The following is a 20,056-nucleotide window of genomic DNA, read 5'->3' as shown; positions in this document are numbered from 1 at the left end:
AAGGGGCCGGTCATAGAGGATCATAACGATCCAATGCATTGTACGAGAGAAGAAAGTAAATATTCGCCAACACCAGCCAGTATAGAAAAAGTACAGGCAGTGGCACTCTGTGCTGAGTGATGCGCTTAACTCCTGCAGATATTTGTACAGAATGAAAGACTGTCATAAAAAGATCAGCAGCTGGTCTACTCTCTTTGAGAGAATATCAGTTCTTCGATGTACCATTAGTTGTGGTGTCGCTTCACGCATGTCTCATACCTTTTAAAACGGCGCGTTTGGCTCGAAGGGATAATAAATTTTATCCCAAAGATTAACACACATTTAGGGTGATTTGTTACGTCGTTCGTTCGTGTTGCAATTTCTAGGTGCAAAAGCACGTTGCTGAGACATCAACACTGGTAAATTAGATCCGTTCGGCTATCTTGCGCACTCAAAATCGCAGAGCTATAACACTTACGCTATGAGAACGATCATCTGAAATCTATTGTTTTCCGTTCTCCCAAAAATATCTCCCAGTTGCCCCTAGATGACACTCCAAGTCTGGAAGCTGGTGCGCGGCGCCTTTGAGAAAACGAAACCACGCACTAAGAGGACGCAAATCCTCTATACATTGTCTAGTCACGTAATCGCCGGCAACGGCCCTAGCAGCATCTAAAATTAGCAAGGAGTGTACATGAGTCATGCTGTGCAAAACACGAAAAACAATCATTTGTACTGCGCAGAAGCACTGACTGAACCCCAGCAAACATTGTATCAAACTGAGAAGAAAAAAAAACAGCGCTCTTGGTTGTACAGGCACCACGAACCCACTGACAATAAAAAAGTGCACCTCTAACAAGCTGTGAGAAGGTTAAAAGAACGTAGTAACGTAGTGTGAGAATCACAAAATGGTGAGAACGCAAAGAGAACGTTAAAACTCTATCATAATATTGCACTCAGTAAAAGTTTACGGAGCTCTTTCCGGCAACGGCGATCTTTGACAGGCACTAAAAAATGCATTTATCACCACGAAATTCGGAGTACAAATCATTTGCCCCCAGTGCATTCAAACTCGCGAAGTCCTTACCAGAACGGGTGGGTTGTTATCGATTTGAATTTAATGGAGCTATTGCGTGGCCTCTGTGATCCGCGTTTTTAAATATATGTCGGTACGCTCATTTTACTTGTAAAATCGACCACTGAGTGCAGCAGCTGTATTTCGTTGCTCGGCCTTTTATGGCTTAAACAGGTCCGTTTTCCGTTGTTAAAGTGGTCTCTTTGCATTCAGAGCGCCGCATCTTTTCGATTCAGGCCAACTTCTACTTGCTCTCGGCGTTTCTTTAAACACAAGACGCTCTATCCACGGTTATCTAGTTACAGTAGAAACTCAAAAGTTCCCACTTTTATTTTTTATTTTCTATTTAGCCCGTATTAGCGCACAGCGCATTCACTTTATGTGTGAATATTAATAAAAACATTTCTTACTTTAGCATCAGCCACTGTACCGCAGTCGCTCCACCTCTCTGAGAACGAAATAGAGTTGAAATCTAGAAAGGGTAAAAGTTAATAATTACAGGCTTCAAAAACAACATGCGTTCCCGTTTGTCGGAAGTACAACGTATTGGAAATTCCGCACCATCCTCGCGCGCATTGCGGAGCAGCTGCAGTACCTGCGTCACCTCGCAATGAATACGCGCTCTCAGGTCCACTCTTTTTCACGACTGCGCATTCAGATTAAGACATGCGTGTAATCGTGCCGATTGAGCAGTAAAGTACTTAGGCCTGTCGTCATGGGGCCACAAGGCAAATTCATTATAGGATAGCGAGAAAATTGTGTCCCTTGATGAGAATACGCGCAGATACGTTTACGGCGTCACCGAGGAAACCGTGGCTGCCTTCAAATCGAAACATTGCACTTGTACAGAAGGTAGTCATGTGTGTCTATGCCGTCCCAGGAAAATACTAATTCATTGCCTCTGGTCACAAGAGACTCATGTTTTCATATTTCTTCGCAGATTTTGTGGCTACTGCTTCCACCCGCGCCACCACAACCGATTAAAATCATCTTTTAAACATAGGTGCGAACATTATCAACTGTATAGACGTCTGCCTTAAGATGTGAAAGTTTTTTCGTCGTGTCCTGGATTCGCCTTTTTAGAGACAAAGCCATAAAATGCCGAGCGGATCTTTTATAAAGGAAATGATTATGGTTCAGGCGTTCGCCTTTCAAAGAAGCAATCACGCACCTGTGTTCCTTTTATTTTTTTCCTCATAAAAAGGTCAATACTACCAATACATCGTGACGCCTACACCTTGACAGGCACCTGAACAACCATGTTACTCATCTGCCTTCCTTCGCCTTCCTTCTTTACGCTCGTCCTTTAAACCGTACCTCACACGGCGCTATTGTATCAAGCTATTGTGGAGACGGCGTAGTCGGATGCAACATGAAATAGAACATCCCGAGTAGCCCCCAAGTAATTACTATGAAAGAACTATGAATGTAAACGGAGTTCGCGATTGGTGATTATATAGTTTTGCTTTAGCACAGCAAGGCGCGGTGTACCTTTTCAGGTTTCAAACCAAAAACCACCTCACCCCTAGACCTTTCGTGCATGACAGTTGACTTCATATACGTTGCACACTTTTCCGCGCAACAAAGACGTTCGTCCACGGTCGCCGTGCCTAAGGTGGGCAGCAGTCCCTGTTCAAAGGCAAGGTAAGTAGAGTGAATCGACGCGATATTTATTTTTCAATTTTAGCAGGATCCCGTTTTTTTCGGCAATTATTGTTTCCTTGTAAACACGCTAGACGTCTTTCTACAATGCCCGGAAGAGGTATCCAGATACTATTGTGATGTCATGCCACGGAAGTTCTCAGAGGTTGGAAGCAGCAGATCCTTTCTCGATTACATATACTACTCCGTGTACAGTAGGAAAGAGGCTTAAGCATTCATCGATTTCGCTACCGCACGCATTCTCCGTGCGGAGAATACGAACTACGCAAGCAGAGGGCTCTAACTCGCGAACTCACAAAGCAGGCCCGGTCTCTTGCTGGTCTGACAGATATAGGCGACCAGTCATCGCTCCAGCCACACGTTAAGAGCTTCATCTGTGAAGAAGTAGCTCGACAGCTCGCTGATTTCAGGCTGTCGAGAGCCATCACCACCCCCGGCTCCGTATCTCCACCAGATTATTCAAGCACAGGTCGCTGGGACTCTTCTTATGCCTCTCAGCCCGCACCTGTCGCAATTCTAGCATATGCGGACGATGTGTCAAGGTCTCGACCACGTACTTATGCTCCGCCTCCTGGACCCATTCGAGCGCCCGCATCTTCTATTTACCCTCCTGCACAGTTCAGAAACTCCTTGCGCACTCTTGACAATTGCCCCGATCTGCTACTTCTTGGGCTTGTCAGGTCATATGGCGGGCTTCACCGTCGACGCATCAAAGTATCCCGACCGCCTCCCGAAGTTTCCGGTTACTGGACCCAGCGCCAGTACTCACCTCCTGCTGAGCCGCACCTAAGCCGTTCTCAGTCACCTGACCGAACCGCCTTCTCCGCACGCCGTTCGCCATTTCCACGTCGGCGCTCCATCTCGCCGATGCAATGGCGTTCCCCCAGCAACTCAAGAGGAAAGCTAGGAGCCGCAGTTCCAGGGTCGCTGTCAGCGCTGCGCGGTCAGCGAAATTTGAAAGGCCTCGTTTGTCTGCCGCTGACTTAAATGGAGTTCTTTGTAGAGGGCGTATCTGTGATGGCGCTTCTCGATACCGGCGCTGCGGTCTCTGCCGTAGATGCAGCGCCTTTCCGCTTTTTGAGAAAAATGAAGACGTCCCTTTCTGGTTTGTCGTTACGACCTTCAAGCGCGCTTTTCATCCAGCCGTTAGTAGAGTCTACTGTTTGAGTATTCATACAAGACTGTATATATTTGATCCAGTTCATCGTTTTGCCTTCATGTTCACATCCGATCACCTTGGGCTCTGACTTCCTATCGTTCCAGAGCGCGGTCATCGACTGTGGTCGGGCCCAAGTAGCGCTCTCTACGCTGCCGAATCCCGTGCCAGACGCTGAATTTCGCGATGCTACGGTTTCTTGTTTCTGGAGGAAGCTCTTGTCGCCGACAGTACCGATATTCATGCGTGCACTTCCGTTATTATGCATCTCTTCTGTTATTCTGTTAGCGATGCAAGTGTGGTCTTCACGCCCTCTCATATTTCTCTGCGCCGTCCCTGTCTGCCGCTGCCTTATGCCCTGTTCATTATATCCGCCGGCCTCACCGCATTGTGGGCCTCCAACCCGTTTTCAAGTCCCTGCGCTTTGCGACGCGGCGAATGCGGCGGTAACGTCCAACTCTTCGATTCTGTTCTCAACCACGACGCCACCGCAGAATCCCCTCCGCTAGCCATGGACGCCCCAGCTCACCTACTCCTGCACCCGCCCCGTTGTCGGCCGACCTGTTCCTTAGCTCTAGTGACCTCACGGAACCCCGCTTCTTGAGCTTCTTGAGGAGTTTCGCTCCAGCTTCGATTGGCAACAACGCGTTTTGGGTCGCACGTCGACTGTCGAGCATCGCATTGACACCGGCGCCCACGCCCCTCTGCGACAGCACCCATATCATGTTTCCGCCACTGAACGACGAGTTATTGAAGAACAGGTAGACATCTACTTCAGAGCGGCGTTATTCAGCCTTCCACCAGCCCCGGGGCCTCCCCGGTAGTCCTCGTCAAGAAGGATGGCTGCGTTCGATTTTGCGTCGACTACCGCCTCATTAATAAGAACACACGCAAAGACGTCTACCCTCTGCCCCGTATTGATGACGCTCTGGACTGTCTACAAGGCGCGGAGCTCTTTTCTTCCCTTGATTTGCGCTCTGGTTATTGGCAGGTCGGCAGCTGCAGATCGTGCCAAAACCGCGTACGTGACCCCTGATGGCCTCTACGAGTTTACCGTCATGACTTTAGGCCTAGTAGCGCTCCTGTTGCTTTCGAGCGAATGATGGATACAGTTTTGCGTGGACTCAAGTGGAAAACGTGCAGGTGCTACCTGGACATTAAAGTCATCTTTTCGCTCGACTTTTAGACACACTTATGCCGCCTGAAGCACGCCTTGGCATGCCTTACAAACGCCGGCATGCAGCTGAACTTTACAGAAATGCACTTTTGCTGCCTGTGAACTCAAAGTTTTAGTTAACATGTCGAAGGACGGCGTCCGCTCTGACCCCACCAAACTTCGTGCCGTGACTGCGTTTCCCAAAACCTTCCACAACTAAGGAACTCCACAGCTTCCTAGGGCTATGCTCTTACTTTAGGGCATTATATTCTCAACTTTGCATCAATTGCTACCACTTTGACTTAGCTGCTCGGAATCAATGTCGATTTTTCGTGGTCACCCGCATGCGACAGCGCCTACAGCAGCTTGCGTCGTCTCCTCACGGCACCTCCCATCCTGCGCCATATCAACCCGGCAAACACGACTAAAGTCAACACGGATGCCAATGATGTTGGTCACGGTGAAGGGCTAGCCCAGTGCAAATGTTGATTCGACGAATATTGTTACAGTACACAGCCGGACGTTGTTTTGTCGCTGTGCTGTTGACGACGACGAGGATGCTGCAACTACTGCTTGGGTGACTTGGTTTTTGGTGGGCCCCCTGACAGCGCGCTGTCGCGCCTGCTGCTAAGCTAACTCCCGCAATATTCGATTGAGGTTGTGCTGGGTACTACGCCAAGACCACGCCCTGGATCTTCGCAGTGGTCGTCAGCTTGGATCCTTCACTGTGCCGTACGACACACCTCCGGTTGCAGCGTCACCCCCAGCGCCGAACATAGTCGTGCCACAGCCTCGCGACCTGGGCACCCTCTGTGTAACCGATGACGTAGATGTCGAAAACTGGCTCGCCATGTATGAGCGTATCAGTAAGCACAACCAACGCGACACTCCGGCTTGCTAACGTGATCTTCTGCTAGGCGGGCACGACGCACATCTGCTTCGAGACGCATGCGGAAGACCAAGCGTCTTGAGACACCTGTAAACAGAACCTCGGGGATTATATGGCGAGACAATTAACGCAAGCTCTGCACTAAAACAAAGACCTTACTTCTCGAACTCAGCCGTCCACCGAGTCATACCTCTCCTGCATCCAGGACGTACTCGCTCTGTGCCGTAAAGCAGACAGCAACATGTCAGAGACTGACAAGGTCGGCCACATCCTAAAGAAGATCGCTGACGATGCTTTTAATCTCCTCTGCAAAGACTCCGCAAAGGTCGACTCCGTCCTCCAGGTAGGCCGACAGTTTTAGCAAGGTAAACACCGCCGTATTGCTCCCCGTTTTGACCATCTTTCGTGCATGGCGGCGACATCCTCCTGCGAAGACGTGCCAACACTGCAACAGCCGTCTCATCCTGTCAACTTGACCCGAATTGTACGCAGAGAACTGGAGGCTATGACTCCCGTGCCTTCGCCCCTTAGCCGACCGATGCTACAGTTCGGCGCCGTCGTTCGCCTGGAGTTCGCAAACGTAGGCCTCCTTCCTTGCCCCATATCGCTAAACAGACACGGACGCATGGAGACAAACAGGACGGGCGCTGTCCTGTTTGTCTCCCTGCGTCCGTGTATGTTGAGCGCTATGTGGCAAGTGAACAGTCACCAACTCGCCCAAGCTTCCTCCCTCAATCTTTGCCTGTCCTCCGCGTCGCCCTGTTCACCAAACACCACTCCACTCGTTGCTGCTTCTTCGCCAACTCCTACCATCCCGCCGCGATACTGGTACCGGAATCCTAGGGATTGGCGCACCTCGGACGACCGACCAATCTGCTTCACCTGTTCGCGTGTCGGTCAAATTTGCCGCTACCGCCACAGCCGTCTATTTTCGCCACCTCAACCTAGCGCTAGTTATGATCATTGTGCCGACCATGGACCGCGCCAGATGCCTTTCTGTGCTAAGTTATCACACGCCTTCGACACCCTGACCCCGTGCGTATCTAGCCGCTCGCTTTCACCTCCCGGTCGCCGCTCCCGTTCAGCGCAAGTTTAACGCCCGTCCACGCCGCCCTTACCTGGCACTCATTCAGAAAACTAACCAATGCAGCTCCCGGAGGTGACGTTCCATTTACGACCCGGCCCGAAAATCCTTTCCTGACCCTTGGCCCTCGCCGCAACCTTCTTGATATCTGCGTGGACGGCGCACCAGTTACCGCTCTGATTTACACTGGCGTCCAAATCTCTTGTTTTGAGCTCCTCTTTTTGCCTTTGTATGTGAGGATTGTGACAGCTGCTGCTTCGTCAGCCGCGCCGACGGAAATGCTGCTACCGTCGTTGGAATGTTCACACGTGTTTACATTGCCGGCCGTAATACAACTGTCCTGTTCACTGTCCTCTACCACTGCCCCACAATTAAATCCTCGGCATCGGCTTTTCGACGACCCGCGTGGCGCTACTCAATTGCTCCACTGGCCTTCTCGTTTGGACCTGCCTCTCTGCCCTAAAAGCGTCGATACCAAGCCGCCCCGCTTAGGTCCTGTTGAATTTACTTGCCTGCCAAGTGACGCTGCAGTCGATGTTCTATTGTCCCCATTTCCCGCCGTTCCTGATGGTGCCTAAGTCACTTACCCAATCACGGACGTTGTCCATCAGCGCAAAGTCATCATTCCGTCACCGGCCACCGGCCACCACCCCTACCTTCCGGTTCTAAGCTTCAGCCTCTCTAGTCAAGTTGCACCCTGTGGCATCGCACTTGCTGAACTGTTTCCTTTGGTCGAATGCACAGTGTCTGCTCTCACAGCTGAGCGTCACGCGGCTCTCCATGACCTTTACCGCTCGGCCGCTTCACGTCCGGACCTTCAGTGATTGCGGCGGATTTTCCACTTGACCACGCAAGCGCCTTCTGCACCCTTTTAGCTTTTTTACAGCGTCGTCTTTGATTTCGGGAATCGTCCTCTCGGCCACACTACAGTCGTGATCTATTGCACAAATACGGGTGATTTTAGCCCCTTGCACAGAAGGTCCTATCGTGTCTTCCTTCCTGAGCACTATGTCATCCAGACAGAGGTGCACAAGATGCTGGCGAACAAGATTATCGAGCCTTCTAGCAGTCCTAAGGCGTCTGCTGTGGTGTTGGTGAAAAAGAAAGATGACAGTTGGCGCTTCTCTGTACCCTGTCGCCATCTTAATCGGATAACAAAGAAAGACATCTATTCTCTTCCAAAGATTGATTACGCCCTCGACTGTCTGCGCGGCGCCAGCTTTTTTCTTCTATTGATCTCTGTTCAGGCTGCTGGCAAATTGCTGTTGACGAAAGAGATCGTGAGAAGACTGCCTTTGTCACCCCCGATCAAGTGTACCAATTCAGTCATGCCTTTCGACCTCTGCAAAGCTTCTGCCACCTTCGAGCACATGATGGACTCGCTCCAGCGTGGCTTCAAATAAACGACATGCCTGTGCTATCTAGACGACGTCGTTTTCTCCCCCACGCTCGAACGCCACTACACTGCCTTTCTATGACCATTGCCGTCTTCCGCCTCACCGCTCTCCACTTTAACACCAAGAAGTGCAGCTTCAGCCATCGCCAAACTGGGGTCCTCGGCCACTTGGTTAATGCTCCTGGTGTCAATCCCGACCCTGACAACATTCATGCCGTTCGCGAGCTCCACACCCTCCGTTACTCAAACCATGTGCTCAGTTTCCCCTTACCACCCTCCTGAAGAAAGATGTGCCTTTCTCCTGGGGCCTTGACCAAGCTAGCGCCTTTACAGCACTTGCTGCGGCCCTTACGGCTCCACCTGTGCTGGCCCTTTTAAACCATTTTTCGCCTAAATAACTTTGCATAGATGCCAGTCGCTATGATATTGGCACCATCCTTGCGCAGCGCCAGCACGAGCACTATCGAGGGATTGCGCGAGCCGCCTGCTCTTTCCCTCCGAACATAACTATCCATTACGGAGTGGGAGTGCCTTGTATTTGTTTGGGCGTTAAATAAATACCGTCCTTATTTGTCTCGGGGGCCCTTCGGCGTTGTTACGGACCCCTATGCCTTGTCCTGGCTGTCCTCTCTTAAAGACCCTACAGGGCGTCCTGTACGGCAATCCCTGCGCTTGCAGGGATACATATTTACTCTCGTTTAGAAGTCCGGCCAGCTGCACCAAGACGTTGGCTGTTTCTGCCGCGATCCAGTCGATCCTCCTGATTCCCACAACCGTGATACCTACGACTGTATTTTGTCCGTATTGGACTTTCTACACGTATCAGTGACGAGCAGCGCCATGATTTATCTCTGCGCCCCATAACCGACCGCCTCCGCAACGACCCCTACGATTCTGCTCTGAGCCTGGTCGTTCCGCATCACGATACCGTACCGACGCAATATGCACTCAGATGGCGCGGACCACTTGCTCGTCGTCGGGAAATATCTCCGTTCCACTGTATTTTTGCCCAACTTCATGACGGCCCTACTGCAAGGTACCTGGGCGTGTCCCGCACGTACGACAGCGTGCACAGGCGGTTCTACTGGCCTGGTGTTTACCGCTCTGACCACGGGTACGTTGTTGCTTGCGATCAATTCTAGCGTCGGAAAACGGCCCCGCTTCCGCCTAGTGGCCAGCTTCAGCCCATCGACATTCTAACAAACCAATTTTTCCTTGTTGATCTCGACTTGCTTGTGCCTTTTCCCACATCAACTTTCTACTTCCGGAAACAAGTGGATTGAGGTTGCGACCGATTACACTAACCAGTACGCTATAACGCGCGCTATCCCGACCAGCTGTGCCTTCGCTGTCATCGACTTCCTTCTCCCTGACGTCTTCCTGCTTCATGGCGCTCCTCTTCAACTGCTCACGGAAACGAGGCCCCTGCTTTTTTTTCTAAAGCGATCCAAGTCCTTCTGCGCTCATGCTTCACCCGTCACAAGTTCACGACGGCCTACCGCACCCTGACGGATATGGTGTCTATGTATGCCTCAGACCACCATCGTGACTGCGACGTCAGTTTATCTTTTGTGACATTCGCATACAATTCCTTACTTCATGATACCACCGTATACTCCCCCTTCTACCTACTCTTCGGTCGCGACTCGTTGCTACCCCTTGAGAGCTTATTGCCTCATGACCCTTCTACCAGTAGTTACGCTTGTGACGCCATTGCCCGTGCTGACGACGCCCGCCAAATCGCTCGGGATCGTCTAGACGCTTCTCAGAGCACTCAAAATCATCAGGGTTGTCAGTTGTGTGCATATAATCTGTGTTTTTTTCAAATAAACTTTCAGTTGTTAGTAGCGCTTGTCCTTGTCTTCCTTCTCTGTTCTTGTTCCTAGTCGCAGCGCTGGTGAATTTGTGAATATGTACCAACTAGCTCAAACCACCATTTTGCTACAGTTCAAAATCATCATTACGACTTTAATTACTGCGACGCCCACTACCTTTCCGGCTCCCTCGTACTTCTCTGGCTCCCTGTGCGCCGTGTGAACCTGTGTAAGAAGCTATTGCCTCGTTACGCTGGTCATTACCGCGTCTGGATGCAACTGAGCAGTGCAACCTACGAAATCATGTCCCTGCACCTCCACTCGATTCCCGCGGCCCCCTTCATACAGCTCGTGCACGTCACCCGTCTTACGCCCTACTACTCGAACCGACCACATTGGGATGCCCAGGGACTGTGCTTCCTTCTGCAGTGAGGAGGGGATAGTGTTACGGTACAGAGTTGCGAAGCGAACAGGGCCTTGTTCCGTCGCTGAGTAGTTGACAACTAGGACGCTGCAGCTAGTGCTTGGGAGACTTGGTATTTGGTGAGCCTTCTTACTGTGGCCTGTCACACCTGCTGCTGAGCTAACCCGCGAAATACAACCTTTGTCCGTAATGTTCCGAGACTCAGTCCACTGAAAAAAAAAATGCGTATAACATGAAATCATTTGTGCAACACCCCTTCGAAATAGTCTCCCTTGCAGTCTATACACAGCTTCCGACGCTTCTTGAGGTCTTGGAAACAGTTAGAAAACGCTTCTTTTGGCAGGGCTGCTAGCCCTTTTGTCGTGTCGTCTTGAATGGCCTCCACGCTCTCTGTCCAGTGAAATTTTAGGGCTCTCTTCACACGAGGAAACAGGAAAAAATAGCATGGGGAGAGGTCAGACGAGTATGGTGGATGGAGAAGTACGGTAATGCTGGGCTCGGCGAGAAATTTTGTCACCCAGAGAGCAGTGAGCGGCCTTGCGTTATCGCGGAGTAGGCTCCATTGTCCAGATGCCCATAAGTCAGGGTGACGGCGTCGCAGTGCACCACGCATGTGTTGGAGCACGCGGATATAAAACTCATGACTCCCCGTCCGTACTTGTGGGACGAACTCGAGCTGTTTGACACCTGTGGCATCAAGAAAACTGTCAGCACCTTCTTTGTTTTGGTCTACTGTCGCCGCACCTTTCTCGACGCCGGAGAGCTTGTGGACCGCCATTCGGCACTCTGCCTCTTTGTTTGAGGATCGTATTGAAAACGCCATGTTTCGTCTTCAGCAATGATACTGTCGACAAATGCAGCATCATTTTCTGCCTCGGAGAGCAAATCAGCGCTCACTGATGACCGCATGTCCTTTTGGTCCTGTGTGAGGGAGTGCGGCTTAATACTGTCATCCAGCTTTCGTTTTCCCAAATTCTCGCGCAAAATTTGGTAGCGTGTTTTCCTACTAATGCCGAGAGCATCTCGTAACATGCGAACTCTAATGGTGCGGTCCTGCTTTACGGTTTCCCTGATCTGAGGCACGTTTTTTTTTCGTGAAGTTGAAGGGCGCTCCTGCCTTTGCCGCCTTCCGCCGACGTTCTCCCCGAAACGAACCTCTTGTTCCACTCGAAAACTCGCGCCTGCTATAATGTCTCGTTTCCGTAACCGTCACCTAGGCGCTCATACGTCTGTGTGGTTGTCTTGCTAAGCTTCACAGAGAATTTTATGTTTACATGCTGTTCGATGTGGACGTCCATCTATTGACATTTACTCCCAGTAGCATGCGCAGACGACTAGTGACAACGAATTTTTCTAGATGTGTTGCCATCGAACGGCTGCCACCGCAATTAACATAAACGGAAAGATGGCGCTACACATACGCACCAACATTTGTTTTGTGGAATCATTTCTAGAGAGGAAAATAAATCTGTCTCAAAGCTTTACGGACAAAGGTTGTAATATGTAGTTACCTAAACCATCCGCATTCTTACCAAGGCTGATTCCAACTACTATGTGACCGAAAAGGGGTGCCTCGCCATTGCGTGGGTCTTAGGCAAGTTTCGCCCTTACGTGTACGGTGGTCGTCCTTTCGTTGTGGTTACGGATCATCACGCCCTTTGTAGGCTTTCTTCATTTAAAGATCATTCTGGCCGCGTGGTTCGCTAGGCGCTGCCTCTCCGAGAATATGAGATCCATGTCGTCAACCAACCGGTCGAGCCGCAAGCATAAGGGCGCCGGGGCCTTCTCTCGCTCCCTGCTATCCGCCAAAATTACCAGCCTTTGCGAAATCGAGGACCCTACGCCGTGTTCCGCAGTCAGTGACCTGCCTTCTCAACAGCTCAATAATCTCTGGATTAGGGCTCTTCTCGACTTTCTCTCCGACCCATTGGCTGTTACGCCACCTCGCGCTCTGCCCCGCCAAGGTTCACGTTTTGAGATCCGAGATGGCCTACTTTATCGCGGTAATTATTATTTTCATAGACGAACATTGCTCCTCGTCATCCCTCGAAAACTACGGTCTTACATCTACTCATGTTTTCCCGCTGACTTACAATGCGGTCATGTGGGCCTTTTTAAGACATACGCGCGCCTCTGCGTCCGATGCTATTGGCGCGGCATGTACTACTCCGTTGTTGTGAAATGAAATACCTACAGTCTTAGTCAAAAGTCGTAATGCTAAAGACTTCGCTTCAGCCATACAGCAGTCATTATGGGACTACTACAGACCGAATGATCTTGAAATGCTGGCATAAGATATCTTCTTGCAGTAGAGAAGCTTCCTGCTTGGCTTCTGTTTTGAATGATCCGCTACACGAAAAATTTTAGGAACATTCATTACGCTGCAGTTGAACATTGTGGCCTTACGATTTTTGACCAACACTGTACGTTTGTGCCTCGAATGCAAACGCCTTAGGACACCCATTAATCATATTGGTGGCGTGTTGCGGCCGCTACCTTGTCCGCCTCTGCCTTTCGACCGCGTTGGCATTGATTTATTGTTGCCATTGATCACATCACGAGGTATGTTGAAACCGCCGCGCTTCCTGCTGCGACAGCACAAGATTTGGTATCCTTTCTTCTGCGGCTGTTCATCCTTAAAAGCCGTGCCCCTCGAGAATTACTCAGAAACAAAGGCCTTATCTTCCTACCTGACGACATTAGAGCTCTTCTCTGCGAGTGCAACGTCATACGTCGGACTTGCACGGCTTACCATCCTCAGAAAAACGGCCCGACTGAACACATTAACCGCATTATGGGTGACATAATGTACGTCGGTTCCAACCACACCATTTGGGATCTGATTCTCCCCTATATTACGTCCGCGTACGCTACTGCTACTCAGTCTAAAACAGCGTTTTCTCCTTTCTTCTTTACGGCCGACTTCACTCCATTGTTATTAGTACTGTTCTCCACTACCACCTTAACAGATCTCAGTGTACCATTGTTTCTGAAGGTGTCAGACACGCCAAAACTTGTGTTCAGATTGCCCTGTCGCTCACAACAGCTATGCAGTCCCTCTAAAAAACCCGCCATAATGAAGATCAACCTGCCCAGCATTTCCCGCCCGGCTCTCTTGCTGGATATGGATACCTCCCCGTACTGCGGGCCACACCCGGAAACCTCTCGCTAAATATCAAGCCTCTGTCGCATCTTGAAGCGAACATCCCCTGCGAACTATATTGTCGAGCCACTCACGCCGTCTCTCCCCCCTCCGACGCCGCGGCAGTGAGACTGTTTATGTTCAGCGCCTGAGCCCAACCATGACCCCGCTCTCTTGTCCACCCCTCAAGTCCGAGGGGTGGACAATCTCAAGTCCGAGGGGTGGATTATCTTCAAGCAGTGTTGTGGTACATTTTCCACGCGCAAAACCGTACTGAGATTTGGATAACAGGTGGTGCTTGTCGCAAAATTGCAACAAGTTCTTATATCAAGCTTTCGATAGCATGCATTCCAGACATGAAAGAATAACCATAGATCTATCATTCAGACACTGTTGCTGGTCACCGTCTTTGTAAACTGGTCTTGCCGATGACACCTTGCGACCCTATGTTTAACAGGACATGGATTCTTACAAAATCAAAGAGGCAGGTCCCTCGGGAGCTGTGGGGGGCCTTTTCAATTACTTTGACCACAGGTGACGTTTGTTATGTGAGCACCCCTTCGGTAGCTTTGATCAAAAAAGGAAAGGGGCGTGTTTCCATCTGCACAGGAAGACAGCGAAAGGTCACGTCTGTGAGATGCTTGCTAAACTGTTTTTGTTTCCGTTTGCTCCCTTTTTTTCACTTCATCATTGCTTCCTGATTTTCTCTCTAGATAAGTAGCTTACAAATACACTCACTGCTAAAAATAAATTTCAGGTGAAAGTTTGCGCTTGTCGTCCGTTCTGCAATATGCTGAGCGCATCCCTATGCTAAGATGTTCAGACATATTTTCCATGGATTTTTCCTTCGTCTCTATTTTCTTGTCCTGTTCTTCCAACTTTGCCAGTACAGCCGTAAGCTTTATTAAAAGGAACTCGCGAGTGCACAATAGATAACCTCGAACCAAACTTTTGGCGATACGTGGTGGCCGCGTTCAGAAATAAAGTGTGAAGAGAGATTCGATCCTCAATAGCGAGAACCAGGCAATGGTAGCAAAACCCTTTCCAATACATTGCGAGCAGTAGCCGCGGCGTATCTACGCAAGTAGTGTTAAATACTATCGGCCACCTTCGCGCGTTCCCTTTCATAAAGCTGACGTATTTACGTCATCGTGTTTGGAAGTTTTCATTTCAGTTGTCTCTTCCAGTTTTTCAACGTGATTCACCACATCCGTAACTCTGTGCGTGAGTTTCCATGCATACCATCATGTCTTTGTTTCAAGGCTCCCGCGTCGAATCCACCCCCACAGTATCAGATTGACTAATTGACTACCTAGGCGTTGTCTCGTTGCCCTGCTATTGCCAGAAGTGAAAGTCGGCCATGCCCCAAGTCAATGCCTTTGTTTTGTAGCGATATCAACATTAGGGTAGCATTTCCAGCCTTCAGTGTGGCGGCGCCGCCACCCTGTGGCTGCACCGCCACTCTGTCACGTGATTGGTCACGTGGTGCGGAGAAGCTGCCGTCGGCGCGGCGCCGTGGATGATCACGTGGTTCCTCACGTGGTTCCTCACGTGACCAAGTTCCGCCCGGCCAGCTGTGGCTATCGCGTCACTCCCGGTTTAACCTCAGCTAAACCACCGCCAACTTTTCAAGGCTGTTTTTGCTACACTCGAGCACGGTCCAGTGTCATCAGTTTTTGTGATGCTATCGCGATGCTATCAGACGCGAGAGCCTTCATGCATACAAAACATAAATCTTTTTCATTTCAACTTAGTGAAGTGCTGTCCCGCGGTGCGCTTAGAGTAAATAAATGAAATAAGCAAGCTGCTTCCATTAACTAGAAGGGTAAGACAGAGATAATCAACGCTGATTGTCGCACGCTGCGCCGAACTGCATTAATGCATCAGTCACTGCTCCTTCAGTGGCCGTGCATCCAAAGGTGTCCGTTGCTGGTTCGCTGTTGCAGAGTGACGTCATTCGAGAAGCAAACACCAGAGCACACAGTTGTTGTTTCCAGTTCGTGGTAGCTTCGCTGTTTTCTTGTGGTTAACCATTCCACCACCGGTAGCCTTGTCGATTTGGTGCAGCAGTAGTGCCAGAGAGATGCTGGCTCACTACTCGCCTCCTTAAGCGGTACGACAGAGATCGATCATCGTCGCTGTCCGTCGTGCGCTCAGCCCGAATACTAAGTGCAACATAAGTTGCCCACAGCCAAAAGTTTATCATCTCAGAAAAAAAAACGCTGGCAGGGATATAACGGCAGCCATTGACAGAAGTTCAAGACGTAGCCTTCGAAGCCTGCATGTTAGCTTTCACAGACTCTTTCTGTGATTACAATGAAATGAAAGAGAAAAAATATCAGCAAGCTTCTTTGCCGAGTGCAGGTGTAAATATGCAATACGTTGCTAGAATTGCGCAGTGCATTTTTGCACGCCAGACAGATAACGTATCCATCCTGCGGTAGTGATAAAGTTTTTTGGTGGCAGAAAGTGCGTCCGGCTTCATTTGTATTTTTTGAGCTCGGTAGGAAGCATGCTCTCTGTCGAAGTTTTCGCAGCTTGAAGAGCGTCTTTCAGCAACCTCTCAGCTGCACAGCTGCTTTTGATGCCTCATGTGCCACCTTGTTAAGCTAAGAATGTTATCTTTTTCTCTCTCAGCTCTTTCTGTTTAGAGAACTCGGCATCTCTCACAGCTCTATCGGTGAGAGACACCATTGAGCTCGACCGACAAATTTAATGAATTTTAAAACTTCAGGAAAACGCATTTCGCCCCACCACATAGGGCAAAAAAAGGCCAAGCATTTGGCAAAAAGAGACTCCTTCATAACAAGGCATATTATTCACCGTTGTCATGAATTCACACGAAGTCGGGACTATGGGCATCTAAATCTTTGCGAGCTTTTCCTAATGACACATTGCGCTTCGAACGGTCTGGGTACTGTTTTGCTCCATGGCCAATTGCGGTCTACGCAGTTAAACCACCAAGCTCTGCGTGAGCCTGGTGGTTTCGAATTCTTCCACGATGTTTAGAACTTCCTGCCCCCATGCCAACTTTTATCACTTTTTGTATCACAGCTGTTGCTCTTCCGCACAACCGGGTTGAATGGACACGCAATTTGACTTAATTCGCGGCGCGTGAACACATGGCTATTATTATCATTGCACAGGCAAGATCGAATTACCAGAGGCGGATTGAGTGTCAGAAAGTATTGTGCAAATAGCTGTTCACACCCGCCGGGTATGGTGCGTCGATGAAGTTCGCAAGACATCTCATCCCAAGCAGCACAGGTAATCGGCCCAGTATTGGTATAGGATCGCTTCACTCTTGTCCTTTGTAGGACCGGCCTTTGACAATACATTTCCAATTTTGGGCCGGCTACATGGGCTGCTTGGGATGTAGTTCATTCCTTCCGCATTTTCTAATTTTCTTTAGTGTTCTTTAGAGCAAGTCCTTGCGAATGTCATAACGTTTCATGGCATAGGCGTGGCTCGATGTTTCGAGAAATTTCTTGATGTTTTCTGCGCTCTACAGTCGGCTATCATTCTTTTCCTTTTTACATTCAGATTATTTTTTGTATGGGGGTATAACGTCTCAAAGGTACTCTGGCTATGAGGGACGCAGTAGTGAAGGGCTCCGGAAATTTCGGCCACCTGGGGTTCTTTAATGTGCCCCAACATCGCATAGCACGCGGGCCTCTAGAATTTCTCCTCCATAATGCTACCGAGGCGGCCGGGATCAAACCCGCGTCTTCCGGGTCAGCAGCCGAGTACAATAACCACTTAGCCACTGCAGCGGCTTTACGTTCGAATTATCCTAGACAGCTGGATAAGCCAGCTGCAGCTTTAGAGCAAACTATTAAATCATCGCATTTATTTTAGTCCCCCCCCCCCCCCAGAATATCAAAACGTAGCGTTTGGTCCCACCTGCAGTCTGCTGTGTGTTTATCCACCACTCATTCTTTTTTTTTAAACTTCACATAGTATAAGACCAATTACGTATCGTGACCACTAAACACTTGCGCTAGACTATCACAACCAGGTTGACTGACCTTCGCAGATTTCAAAATAAAGCAGGCCGATTGAACTCACCTCCGACCGCTTTCACGCGGATTAATGACTGCTTCGCAATTATTTTCTCTTCTTAGATAGGACAGGTCTAGTCAGCCTTAAATTTAATTTTAATAGGCACGCATCGGGTCATAGCACGTAAACACCAAACAAATGTTTGCTCATTTTCTGGTTAGGGTGCTATAAGCAAATAACCGTGGCATTTTGCCCAGTGCCACATTTTGCCCAGCATTCCCCTACTACCAAGCGCTGATTGGCGGATTTTGCTCAGCAGTTACAATGGCTTTATTTGGCTAAACGGCAAGTGCGACGAAAACGCTTCGTGGGAACGATCCATTACACACATGACGCTTTGCTTAGTCGCGTATGTGTAAACGCCCCTGATCACTGAAATATTGTTCGCAATATGAGCCATAATACAAGGAGAGCTATAAACTCATACCACGTTGTCGCAGACATATTAAACATCGCCATCAGCCTCTAGTTACAAACACTGAAGTTGTCTTTCAATGGCAGCCCGTAATGACGCTACCGCATACAAACAACTACGTTGTCAGCAGCTGCTCATAGCACGGATGAACTTGAAATAGAACCAGTTTTTTTTCCGGGATCAGCAATCGTTACGCTTCCGAGACCACGCGGCTGGGGACCGGATGGTAAATTCAGCGTCGACAGCTGCCGCTTCGCAGCCGACGCTTTGTTCTGGCCGGAGTCGCCAGTATACAGGTACGACAGATCGTTTCTGGTTGTCAGGTAAGAGGTTGAAAATCAGCGTTGTCTTGTCAGAAATTATTGTTTTCCATTGGACGTCAAAAATAAATGCAGCGCCTGGATTCCTGATCCAGTATTTGCATGACATCTGAGGTAACATAGGAAGTATTGGATGAAAAGAATCAACTGATAGTTCTTCATTCTCTGTAACTTCGCTGTGGAATACAATATGCTCATTAGCAGCCGCTACCAAATGAATACAATATCAGCCACGAAATTACACCCGTTAATGCTAGTAATGGAGCTGTGCTACCGCTTAATCTGATACCTTGCGATTCTTATATAAAAAAAGCTACTACATTTCTGACAAACGCTAGTTTGTAAACAGGATGGGACGGGTGGGAGGATCATATACACATTACTGCAGGATGTTTCCATGTATAGCGGGGGAATCTTTGCATAAGGCTATAGGGTAACGAGTCCAACCGATATTCTAGGATTTTGTGTTCTTATTTGTACTTTGGTAATTGAACGCGGCAGTACCACCTTTCTATCTGCAGTACATCGAAGCCATTCAGTGGTTGTCGTAGGTTGCAGAAGTGTTTTAGAGGAGGGGCATTTTGATAGTACGGAGAAGCGTGGTGCTTTCAGATGCGACTTCTCCAGCGCTTCTCAGATGTGACAGTAGAGAGATACGTTCCTAGTACCGGTGGGCTAGTTTAAGCTGGTCTTCCTGCAAGTATGAGAGTGGCTGTGGACAGCACTAAATGTGGACTTCATTGGCGACCTACATTGTCCGGAGAGACGCGCGAAACCTTCGGACGATTTCTTGTTTTTGCCTTTGGGCAGCACATTAAGAAGCATGACACCATCTCCTGCCCGTAACGTCGATGGGGAAAAATAATCTGTAAGTTAACACTGCTTTGGCGCCATTGATTTCCTGAACGGCTTGAGGACAAGTGTTGTCGCGGTGAATCTTTTTTCTGCAGCAGAAATGTATCGAAAGACGTCTGTAATTTTTTCTGCTCTCAACATAGCGGAAGGTGTTGAGATATTTTGTGAGTTGCAGAAATTCAACAAACCCACACCATAACAAACCGAAAAGATAGTTACCAACACGATTAGCTCATTGCTGTTTCTTGACCTGAACTCGAGGAGCGTGTTTATTGCTGTGACCATACACTTCCGTTTAGATTTTGATTCGTATTGATAAAACCCCGACATATCCCCGGAGACCCGCCGCTATGTCTCAGGAGCTGTCCCGTTAGACTCCTAAGCCGAGGTCATGAGTTCGAATCCCAGACAGTGAGGTTCCATTTCGATGGAGATAAAACGAAAAACTCGTCCGTGTCCTGTCCATTGTCAGTGGGCTGAAGAATGCAAGCTTGTCGCAATTATTCCAGGGCCCCGTACCCCTTACATACCATACATCATCTCTGGCGACAATCCTAGGGAAAAAAATCATCCGGCGCCCCCTGTTAAAAAACAAATAATTTTCCCACATGCTCAATCGGGCACATT

At 49.3% G+C, this 20,056-nt stretch overlaps 1 protein-coding gene across 1 annotated transcript in view; it reads left to right on the top strand.

Annotated features, from left to right (window-relative positions):
* The first annotated feature begins 2,594 nt into the window (after positions 1-2,594).
* LOC144102364 (uncharacterized) overlaps positions 2,595-20,056 on the top strand; it is a 65,611-nt gene continuing 48,149 nt past the window's right edge. Inside the window, exons 1-2 of the mRNA XM_077635655.1 lie at positions 2,595-2,698; positions 5,731-5,894. Coding sequence (XP_077491781.1) covers positions 2,595-2,698; positions 5,731-5,894 — 268 coding nt within the window. The remainder of the gene's footprint in view (positions 2,699-5,730; positions 5,895-20,056) is intronic.

Source organism: Amblyomma americanum, chromosome 8, assembly GCF_052857255.1.
Source record: "Amblyomma americanum isolate KBUSLIRL-KWMA chromosome 8, ASM5285725v1, whole genome shotgun sequence".
NCBI lineage: Eukaryota > Metazoa > Arthropoda > Arachnida > Ixodida > Ixodidae > Amblyomma > Amblyomma americanum.
This window is presented reverse-complemented; position numbering and strand designations above follow the sequence as displayed.